General features: G+C 40.7%; 1 protein-coding gene across 1 annotated transcript in view; it reads right to left on the bottom strand.

Annotated features, from left to right (window-relative positions):
• DLG2 (discs large MAGUK scaffold protein 2) overlaps positions 1-12191 on the bottom strand; it is a 1592593-nt gene extending 1580402 nt beyond the window's left edge. The window contains exon 1 of the mRNA XM_019530402.1: positions 12113-12191. Within this exon, the coding sequence (XP_019385947.1) occupies positions 12113-12131 (19 nt within the window). The 5' untranslated portion in view covers positions 12132-12191. The remainder of the gene's footprint in view (positions 1-12112) is intronic.
• Between the last annotated feature and the right edge of the window lie 6 nt (positions 12192-12197).

Raw genomic sequence — 12197 nt, 5'->3', positions numbered from 1 at the left:
ACTTCTTCACGGTAAGGGTGGCCAAAATTTGGAATGGGCTTCCGAGGGAGGTGGTGCTGTCCCTACCTTGTGGGTGTTTAAGAGAAGGCTAGAGAGGCATCTGGCTGGGGTCATCTGACCCCAGCACTCTTTCCTGCCTAGGCAGGGGGTAGGACTCGATGATGTGTTGCGTTCCCTTCTGACCCTAGCATCTATGAATCTCTGAATTCATAAGATAAAACACAGAGATTCCAAATAAAAATCCACAGCATCAAAAATATTTTGATTTGTTATGGTCTTTGAGTTTTTTTGGAATTAATATATTATTTTTCCATAGTTAAAAAAAAAAGTGAAAGATAAAAGCAGGCATTTTCCAAGGGATATCTTGAGGCTAAAATGGTTGAGAACCGCTGCTCTAGGTTCATATAGTCCCCCCCACTGCTCAAAGCAAGAATGGGTTACATCTAGATCCTCCCCAGGAGATATGCATGTCTAACCTGTTTTTAATAATTGCACAAACTTCCTACAACTTAATTATGAATGTATTAGAAATACTTCATTAATGTACAATATAAACTATTTTTGCTGCTAATTAAGTCAATTTTTATCATACACCCATTTGGCCTGGAGAATATTGATCACTGCCCTTCTTAGCACAACTTTTCATATTGAAAGTTTTATCATTCCTTCTCCAACCTGTCTTCTCTCTTCCAGACCACTGAAGTACTTTCAACCTCCCTTGATACGTCATTTTGCATAAACCTTTAACCATCTTGAGAATCCATTCTCTGATCTTTCTGCAGTTTGTCTTCATCTTATTGTGTTGCGCAGAACATGACTCAATATTCCATCTTAGGCATCCCTAGCACCAACAAGATGAAGACACTGGAGTAAGCTGCATGCAGAATGACCTGGAAGAGCTCCACGAGCTTACGAAAAGGATACCTGCAAATGACTGAAGATTTGGGGTATTAGATCAGTGACCTGTCAGACCTCCAACCTTATACATTCTTCTCTGGATGCATCTCTAGCTTTCCTCGCCTCTACCCAATTTAAATGTAACGGTTCTGCAAGACTACAGAAAAATCTTTCCTTGAAGGGTCTAACCTGTCAAGCTTCTCTATGCAGGAAGAGAATAACATGCTCACACAAATTTAGAAAGGAACATTCTGCTTCTGTTGACTAGCTTTAAGGAAAGGCTGAAGTAGTTGTGCCCATAAGTCAGAACATAATTGAAACGGTCCTTCACGGTTTCTCAGCTAATGTTGAGTTTTCAACAGGGATTTATTCAATGGTGGCACCAAATGAATTTTTAGTAGAACTTACAACTTGATTAGTTAGTTTGTAGGTTAAAATTAATTTGCAGAAAGGGTCCTTTCAGAACATTCACCATGAAGACATTATTCTACATGATCTTCATAATGGAAAAATACAGATGCTTCTAACTTCCTTTAGCGTTAAAAGTCATTTAAATCTTTTACGATGACTATGTCTGAAGACTAGTTTAGGATTAATGCTTATTTTTCCTTGTTATTCTTCATAGCTGAAATCTTCAGTAGTAGCTGAATTTCCTCTGCACAATTCCACATACAATGCTTTCTTCCTAAATAGCTGAAACACCTCATTGTTTCCAATGGGATTGAGGTCATAATTTATCCAAAGCCAGGTGGCCATTTTGAAAAGAGCATCTATCTCCCTCAATCTCAATGGGACTGAGGCCACAAGCTGCTCTTAGTCAGGATAACATGAATAATGGTAAAAAATGAGTTAGAGAAGAGAAAAAAAATGTAAAGAGCACACCTAGACCACAAACTTAGCATTCCTGGAAGCAGCACTCCCCAGTGTGCTATGTAGTTCCACACATGCTAGCCTTGAATTAAAAGCACTTCAGCTGGATCCATCTTGGGCAGGATAGTTGGCACAGTCACTCATCAGCCCACATTCAGCATTACACAGATATGACTAAATTCATTCTGGTTAGAGAAGTCACCTCTCAATATATGTTTGAGAGCACCATTGACAGACCCTGTAAATTTACTACTAGAAATAGCTCAAATGAGTTTATTTCAGGATTTCAAATGCTAAAGCATCTGAGTCATACTCGTATAGTTATGGCAAAGTGCCAAGACAGGAACAGAGTTTATGGAGATGCTCAAACTGTGTATTCCCATATATTAACACATCTGGACAGATCTGCAGATTGCCAATCCTGGGGTTTTAAAAATCATACATCAAGCTCCAAAAAAAATAGGAATGCATAAAATTGACTTGATATGTTCAAAAATCATTACATTAAATAATAATAAAATTTGGCTTTTATTATATTTGCTCCTTGGGTTTTGAATTTTTGGGGTACACTCAGGTCACGTTTTTCACTTCTCTGCAACCACAGTAACTATTAATTTTATAAATAGATTTGTCATGCTGAATGACAATGATATACAGAAGAAATTGTGCCTAGCTGTGCATAAAAACGCAAGAGTCTCTGCACCTTGTAATAAGCCCCTTTGGATTTATAATGCAATTTGGGACCAAAGCCACTGCTCCACACTAGTCCTGGGACAGCACTATGGGAACACATAAAACACCTGAGATGCGAACTCCAATAGCTATCCAAGAGAATAATGGCTGTCACGTACAATTCTTCCAAATATTCCTGCTTCCCCATGATACCATCACAACCACTTCCCAGTTACCATCCACCCTTGAAAATGTATTTGAGGTGGAGTATAAAATCTATCTAATGCAATTGCTTCACATATGCAAAGCTCCCTTCTAAAGCACTGTGATGTATGCAAGTCAAAAACTCCGCTTATATTTCCATCCTTTCTGGCTCACTTTAATTAATGTGCCTTGTGTTCTCTCTCGGTTTTCCTTCCTTCTCATCAGGACAACAGAAAAGGTTTCTGGCAACTTCTTTTGCTAGAAGACAACTCCCTAGACAACTTCTTTCCCATGGCTCCCATCTTTTCTGGGCACCTAGGCAGCCTCATACAGGCAATTTGGGGCCAGTAGTTAGCTGTGCTGGCATCCTACTTTCAGCATCCTTACTCTACATCCAAAGGCTGTTCATATCTCAGACACAGAGCGGGCAGATCTTGGGTATACTTAGGTTCCTTCTTCCTGGTATCTCCCAAACATTTGGAGGTTACACATGTAATTAATGTCTACCCTATTTGGTACTGCTTTTTAAGTATTATAAAGTCAGAAGTTTAAAAAGCGCCTATAGGTGTGCAGAGGCTGCTCTGACACGCTGTAATTACAGCACAACCAAGTCAGCTGGAGCACAGTAACTACTGTGCTCTGGCAGACTCTAGTGTCACCTGTATCAACATCCCCACGCTGAAAAATGGGAGAATTTAGACACCTACTTTTCTGTCCAAGGACAGGACACACCGGAGATCTGCCGCTCCTGAACAGGCTCAATCAATTGAGTCTACTTTGCACACAAGCTGAGGCAAACTGCACTGCACCATCTGCAGTTGTATAAGCGGCAGAATGCATGGCAGTGAGCAGAAAAGGGCAGCAGTGTGCTTTTGAACTAAAGCACCTCCCATGTGTTTTAGTTCAAAAGCATGCCTTGGCCATTTTCTCAGCAAACAGCGAGGGGGAGCAGGGAGGGATTGGGAAGGGGTTTTTTCCACCCTCGCTCCCATCCCCATATAGCCAAGCCAGGAATGAGTCACACGAATAGGCTGGGCAAAGAAGTGCACTCTTCAGGGGTGCACCAGAGTTTACATGGGAGTTTGTGCAAGAGGGCCCACAGGAGGGGCCCGAGACCCTAGGTGTCAGAAGCCACAGATGAAGACTACGCACGTATGGTAGTAGAAGTGTCTCACTATGCCGTTAAGGACTTGCACGCAGCCAGAAACCCTGCCCTGGCAATGCCTCCCACCCAGGGCTCCTCTGAGGCGTCCACTCAGATGGAGTCCCTGTGAGGGTTGGCAGCACCCTGGTGCCGTCTGTAGGGGTTGCCCGGCAGGGCCCCTGAGGCCTGGAGGTGGGGCAGGAGGGAAGGAGTCCCTTCACCTGTCCCACATGTGCCCAGCTTGAGGCCCTGGAGGGGTAGGTAAGGGAACTCCAGGCAGAGGTTAGAGGCTGCGGGGGATCAGGGCTGCAGAGTATGAGATTCCTGGGTACTTTCATCCTCTGCAGCATCACTGATCTGGTGAAGAGACAACATAGGAGGGACCCAATGCAGAGGCATGGAAGATGGTTACCTCCAAAGCCAAACATCATGCTGCTGAGACAGCTTCCCCAGTGCAACTGGGAAACAAATACAAGGCCCTGGCAGCACTGGAGGAGAGTACAGTGGAGGAAGCCACAGACAGAGACACACCCACCACCATACAGGCTGAGGGTCAGCTGGGCAGCCAACAGGGAATGCAGGGAAGCATTGAGAAAGGCCAAAGCAGAAATGGAACTTAGGCTGGCAACATAAATTAAAAACAACAAAAAATTCTTCAGTTACATAAGTAAAAAGGCGGCACAGGGTAGCATAGGATCCCAACAGGACAAACTAGGGCAATCACTGACATACAGCAACAGGCAAGGCTGAGAGTTTCAATGAGTTTTTTGCTTCTGTATTCCTGAACATGGATCAGCACAAATCTCCCAACTGGATCACAGGCAGGCACAAAAGGGAAGCCAGCCCACCAACTACTTGGATTTAAAGATAGCTGACTCCAAGATGAACTGGAGCCATCAATGTGATGAAGCAATCAGTAAAGCTAACCGCACTCTTTCATGCATTAGCATGTACATCACAAACAGGTCCAGGGAGGCGATACTTCCCCTCCATGATGCACCTCCAGAAATGTAATACATCTCATCCAATGCACCAAATGCCTTGATGGAAAATACATAGGAGAGACCAAACAACAACTGCGCACCAGAAGGACTGCACACTGGAAATCTATCAAAGACAAGAATACCCAATTACCAGTGGGGGCACATTTTTCACAAGAAAACCACTCTCTCTCCAATCTCTCAGTTCTAATCCTCAAAGGGAACTTACAAAACACTTCTCAGAGATGAGCCTATGAATTTCACTTCATCAACCTCCTGGACACAAAAAATCATGGACTAAATATAGATATTGGATTTATGATGCATTATATCCTGTCTGACATCTGACTCCCAGGGTACCTGTCCTCTATTTAACTGCTACGTTCATTCCTTTCTCTCTCCCCAACTCAGCCTGTCTCTTACCCACTGACTTCTCAATTTACATCTTCACTGACTGCCTGTCTTCCATGAAGACCAGCCCAGTCTCTGGCTTCTTTACTATTCATTCCATGAAGAAAGAGCACACACCAAATGCAAAGACTTCCTCAACCTAATGAAGGGTTTCTAAACCTGAAAGCTTGCTAAAAAAAAATTTCCAACTATTTAAGTTGCTCTAATAAAAGATACCGGATTCACTCAAAGAACCGTGTCTGCCTATGTCCTTAAAGTGCAGGGGCAGGCAATTATTTCAGGCGGAGGGCCACTTACTGAGTTTCAGCAAGCCATCGAGGGCTGCATGACAGGCAGCTAGGGCCAAATAAATATTAAGTTTCTAAATGTTTAGGGGCCCCGTGCACTGGATAGAACAGCCTGGCAGGCCACATCTGGCCTGGCAGGCCACATATTGCCCACCCCTGCCTCAGACCAATGTGGCTACAACTTACACAACTTACCCCTTATCCTCTATGCAGGCAATTATTTCAGTTAGAGTACTGTGTCCAATTCTGGGCACTGCACTTCAAGAGGGATGTGGATAACCTTAAAAGGGTCCAGAGGAGAGCTACTTGCACTTGTACGGTTAGGGCCATACAGGACAAGCCCTATGAGGAGTGACTGAGGGACCTGGATCGCTCCAGCCTTTGCAAGAGAAGGCCAAGAGGGGATCTTGTGGCCATTTACTAATTCATCGGGCGTGGGGGTTGGACAGCAAGAAATTGGAGATGTTCTGTTTACCAAGGCACCCCTTGGAATTACCAGGAACAAAGACCACAAACTGACAGAGAGCAGATTTAGGTTGCAAATCACAACTTAACAGTCAAATAAAACACTAAGCAGCCCTGCTCTTTAAAAGCTTACAAGTTAAACCTTGTAAACCACAGAAGGGAAAGTGGATGCTGACGGATGATAATTACCACAGTGAATACCATGACTGATGCATGAATTATTGAAGAAGTATCTTGTTAATTTCTCTTTAAAAATAGATTAAAATTAGGATAAAAATGGTAAAGACTGGGGGCCACAGGGAGGCCAGCAATCCAAAGCTTATGCAAAGACACAGAATATCTGAGATAGGACATTTCCAAACTGACACCTGGGAGCATTATTTCTTGTCAAAACCATGGTGTGAAATTAGGTTACGCAAAACTGATGACCAATGGCCTTGTGAAGAAATAAAAATAAATAGAGTGAGTGAACTGAAATGGCCTTTATTTAATCCCAGAATAATACAATGTTTTTACATTTTTTCAGATTTATTTGAGTTTTCCCTCTAACAAGGATCTTTGAAATAAGTCCACAGCACTCCAACTTAAAGCATAAAATGCTGGGTTCCAAATGAGAATAGGAAGTAAGTAGTATATTTTAATTATGTCAAATTGAATCTGAAGGTCCACTGTGATTATTTTGGGGTGCAATCTGCAGTTAAAGTCATGCCTTTGTTTCTGCAAGTAAGATTAGTGCAACGCACAGTACAGAGGATAAAATACGGTGGTCATGTTGTACCTTCAGTTAATGCAAAAGGAGACTGTGTAGCTTTTGGATAAACCAAATGGAGTAAAAAGAGCATTTAGCACCTATTCTCAGTCCTGCGTCCCCCACGCCAATTCATTGCTGGGTGGAAAAAGGCAGTGGTTATTACCTACAAAGTCTAAAATGGTCTTGGTTCCACTTTTCCTGGACTCCATGGAGCTCCAGTAACAAATGTGATTAGAAGGAACTGCACTCTAACAGCAAAGACAGCAGTAGCAGCAGCAAAGAGATTCATGCTGACATCAAAAGCCTTCCTTCTCACAAAATACTCCAAACCCTAAATTTTAGTGTTGTCAACTCTCATGACTTTTAGTGTTGCTCTTAAGGTCTACACTTCAGGAATGTGAAAAAATGAACGTTGCCTAGTTATGTCTGCTCCTGCAGTTTTTTTAAATGTAAATATCTCTTACTGATTGCAGTAATAGTTTCTCATGCTGAGAAACCTATAGGATTGGAAAAGATTATAGAGTCATGACAGCAACCCCAAGTTTAAGCTTCTGTTTTCTTGTGAGAGTCTTAAAAGTTTAAGGTAAAGAATTGCTCCAGCACACTTCCTTAACCCACATAAAACTAAAATTGTTCTTGTTGCAGTCACAAGCTTACATCCTAACCAATGGCTCTGCATTGCTCCCAGTCAGTTTCACTGCAGGAAGTCACAGTTGGATTCAATATAACCTGAAGTGAAAAATGGGGCTCGCGACTACATATTTGGCAAAAGACATTCTACAACAGATCGGCAACTGAAAGGACAGAAAAACTGGAGATGTTAACAATGTGGTATCAGCATTTTGTAACAAATGAAATAGAAGCACAAAACCCTATCTTTTCTACATTTACTAGATTCTCTCACTTAGCAGGCTACACAGAGTATTCATATAATTAAAAATACCAGTATTTTTTAACCTCAGTAGTGCCAAAAGATAGACATCTAACACCATATTTACATATCAAAGTAGCCTGACTTTCAAAGGTGTGAAGCACACAAACGATCCATGTGCCCATCCAGTGAAATGGTCAGGCAGCAGGGTTAAAACAAACAAAAGGCAGAGTTTGTTTTTCTGTTTGTTTCTGGTTTTTTGTTTCGGTTTTGTTTGTTTGTTTGTTTGTTTTGGGGGGGAGGCTTCTTAACACAAGCACTGGAACAGGCTACCTACAAAAACTGAGGGATCTCCATCCTCAGAAACTTTCAAGAGTAGGTTGGACAGACACTTTGTCTAGTTAAGTCAGATTCATTAGGTCCCTTCCTTCCAGCCCTCCTTTCCTATGATCCTTTAAACTTCTGGAGCTCACTGCCATAGCACATTATGAAGATCAACACAATAATCAGGTTCAAAAAGGGACCAGACAATTTTAGCGATACGTCTATCCGAGGCTATTAAACACAAGGGATGGAACATAAACCCTATGACTCCTGGTAGACGGAAGGTTATCACTCTTACGCATATCCTGTTTCTTATGCTGTTTTTTGTGGAGCTACTTGGCACTGTTGCAGACAGGGTCCTGAGCAAGATGGACCTCTGAACTGACCGTGTATAGGAATTTGTATGTTCTTACATGTAGCTCCTGGTGAATTCCATAGGAGTTGGCATTCATAACCATGATATAGATTATTAGTTCCCAACTATTAAGACACCAGGTTTAAATTTTTTTATCTAAGGTTTAGAAAGCACTCTAGTTCCCCTCGTTTTCCACTGATGACATGCAAAATGCAAGTAGCTCCCTGCATTATCACCATAAAATTCATCCTCTCTTTATCATAAGATTCTGCTACTTCACAGTACTGGCTAGATTAAGTCTCATTTGTTGATTTAAGAGACTTGGCTTTGAGGAAAAAAATAAAAGATGTCACGCAGTCCATGGAAAACAGGATGTACAAGAATATTTATGGACTAACTCCATGGTACAGTGGGCTATTTCCAGAGCTGTGACCTTACAGAGATGTACAACTGAACTGCTTTAATATTTTTACATTTTAATTTCCTAACTGAATTCAATGGGCATACAAATAAATAAGTATCCAGGAAGCAACAGGTAGCTCATGGCGTACAGGCTAACATAAGTTCACAGGAACCTAAAAGATATATAAAAAAGTGACCTACCATTTTATTTAAATCCAAAATGAGGTGTCCCCCCACCCATTTAACATGGGGGACAGCCCCTCATCTTGGAATCGAGGATGAGATGGCAGAGGGCAGACAGCTGCTGCTGCAACCCACAACCACAGCAGCTGTCTACCCTCCCCGCCTCCCCAGCCTCAGGCACATAAAACAAAAAAAGAAATGTTTGTTCACTTCTTGTGGCTGTGTAATGCATAAAATGTATAGGAAGGGTTATGACCAATAAATAACAAATACGACTAGTAAAAAGGTGAGGGACTATAAACCATAGAGACTGAAGTCATTTCTAATCACAGCACAATCACAGCAGTAAATACAACACCTCATGCTCCAAAGAAAGTATCCTAAGAAGCAAAAGGGTACATCAGACCAATTTACATATGAACTAATATGAATTACACTACCACCAGTCTTATTCTGAACCTATAACATGTTGCTTTCTTATTAAGAATTTATTAATTTATTAACTGTTTTCAGTGGCTGCAAAAAGATGAATCTCTTCATGTTGTCCAAACTGCCCCTCGCCCCAGTTACAAAATGTCAATTGCCTTGCATTACCGCAAGTAGGGATAAATATATATATCAGACAGGAACTTGTGTGACATTAAAAGGTAATAGGGGAAGAGGAGGACTCCTCCTAATATAAAACCTCAAATATATGTCCCTTTTGAAGAACAGGGACATACTACAAAAAGTGACTAATTTTAAATAATTTTGTTGTAACGAGGCTGTTACAGGACGTTGAATGTCAGAATTTGTTTATCTTCATTTACAGAAGTTTTTCTGCTGCTACTCCTATTTATTGATGATTAATTTGATCAGGCAAAAGATCAACACACCAGGTATGACAGGATAACTTGCTCCCTTTTTTCTCTGCACATACCCGCTTGCTAACACTCACTTCTGGCTTTGCTGAGGCTACTGCTGTGACCAGAATACACACTCTGGCAGAGCAAAGAGGACATTGTACAAAAAGGTTTCCCCAAGCCACATGCTGGAGAAGACAACATGTGAATATGAACTCCCCAGTGCATAAGGCCAGAAAAGTGAAAGAGGCCATCAAGAAAACAGCGTAACTTGCAATATGAATTGTGCTGTCATAGGATTAAAGGAAACAAACCAAAACATAGAAGGAAAAAAATCCCTTTAATCTCCCTTTGTTATAGGATATTTAGGGATTACCTGTAACAATGGCAGACACAACATTTTCCAATGGAAGAATGATTTTCAAGTTGAAAATATCCCTTTAATCACATTTTCTAAGTGCAAATGCACGAAAGGGACTATAAATTTTAAGTAGTTCCAATACATAATAAATAAAGCAGCTGATTCACTAACATTTTAAAATCCTCTACTATACATGTGCAATCATATTTTAAATAATAGCATTTAATACCTAAAGGTAAGTATATTCACACTTCCAAATCTAACACTTTAATTGATATGACAGCCCAATTGTTTCAAGGGAGCCATTTTGGTTTATGGACAGCATATTTAAAAACTGTCAAAACATGTGCCTACAATTGCGTAAAAGAAATTAGACGCATTAAAAACAACATTATATTTCAGGTATGTTCTCTTGAAACAAGAAAAAATCCTAGATAAGACCAGAAGGAACCATGTGTTTCACCCCATGCATAATATAAGCCGTGCAATTTTGTCCCGTAAATCCAGCATCAAGTTTGTATCAGGAGGTTAAGCTGCACAGCTAAATATTCAATTCAGAAAAATGCCCACATAAAAATAATCTAATTCAAAGCTACGGCTCAAATTTACAAACTGATGCACCCTTAACTCAACAGTTGTGCGCAAGAACAGTACACCACATCCAGAATGGAGCAGGATGTTTTTACAGCACAACACTAAGAATTAAAGGGACATCATCAAGGGATTATAGTACTCCATCGAGGTTGCACATAAGTAACTGTCAGCTATTATTTTGCTTAATAAACCATTTTACAGGCTTAAAATTAGTTTTACTCTGTGCTCTGCACACTGAACGATCAAATCAAAAAAAATTAGGTAGGATTGTGTAACAGTCTTTCAAACAACGCCGGCTTATGCACTCCTTTATATCAGAAACTCAGAATCCTGTGACTAGCACAGCAGAAGATATTTAATTAACAGAAATTAATTTGAAGTTGTACTAAATTTAGCCACGTTCATGTTTTAGTAATACTGACTTGAATTCTCTGTCCCACATTTTGACGGCACCAGGTCAAGAGCCTGCAGCTGTAGCAAGATGATGCGTCTAAGAACAGTTAGTTGCTTACTATATTTTGTTCTATCAGCACATTTTCGAACCGAAACTAGGAATAATAACTAGGAACAATAACTATTATTTTGTGTTTGTAACAAGGCAGGAAAGAATGTGAAGCATAATAAGCTTGATTTTTCCAGCAACCAAAGGGATGCACACCCTGTTTCTAATGTGATCATTGAAAAATGCAATTCTTACCAAAGTTGTGCATAAACCACCACCCCCCCGTCCTGCATAGCTACATACACATACACACACACAGACAGACAGCACACAGACAATTAATGGTGAAAGCACTATGTCTTGATTACGAGTTAGGTTTTATAAAAGCTTTCTTTTATTTTTTTTTTAGATGAAACCTCAACTTAAATTAGACCTGCTCAATCTTGCCCTTATGCCAAACAGGACGCATTTATTTCAAAACCAGGGTTGCCAACTCTGACTGAAGCCATTCCAGATTTCTTTTGTTCCTTTTTCTTACATTATCCTCTTAAAATGCTTTTTTTCTTTTGGTATCCTCTTACAATTTCCCTTTTTCTTAAAAAATCCGATTAAAAATATTTTCTTCTACTTTTTCTTAAAATATCCTCATAAGATCTCCCACTTTCTTTTTCTTGAAACATCATCTTATAAGCTCCCTTTTTCTTAAAACATTTGATTAAAATCTTTTTTCTCACTTTTCCTTAAAATACCCTCATAAAATTTCCTGTTTTCTTTTCCTCAAAACATCCTCTCAAAATCTCCCTTTTTAAAAAACTTGCTCTCAAAATCTTTTTTCCCCCTTTTCTTAAAACCACCTCTTAAAATCTCCCTTTTTCTTAAGACATCCTCTTAAAAACTTTTTTCTCTTTTTCTTAAAACATCCTATCACATTTTTTCCCCTTTTTTCTTATAACATCCTCTCAGAATCTTTCCCCGCCTTTTTCTTAAAATATGCTATTCAAACTGGTCTCAGTGGCCCCGGCAGGTGAGAGCAGGCGGCAGGTGCCCCGGAGCCCACCTTTCCTCCGGACCGGCATGCTGGCTCTGCGCGAGAGGCAGGTGCTGCGCGGGGCCCGTGGAGCGCTTCGTCCGGCACCGTCCAC

Source organism: Crocodylus porosus, unplaced genomic scaffold (genome assembly GCF_001723895.1).
Source record: "Crocodylus porosus isolate Cpor-Errol unplaced genomic scaffold, CroPor_comp1, whole genome shotgun sequence".
NCBI classification, from domain to species: Eukaryota; Metazoa; Chordata; order Crocodylia; family Crocodylidae; genus Crocodylus; species Crocodylus porosus.
The sequence above is the reverse complement of the archived record's forward strand: the minus strand, read 5'-3'. Positions and strand labels throughout refer to the sequence as shown.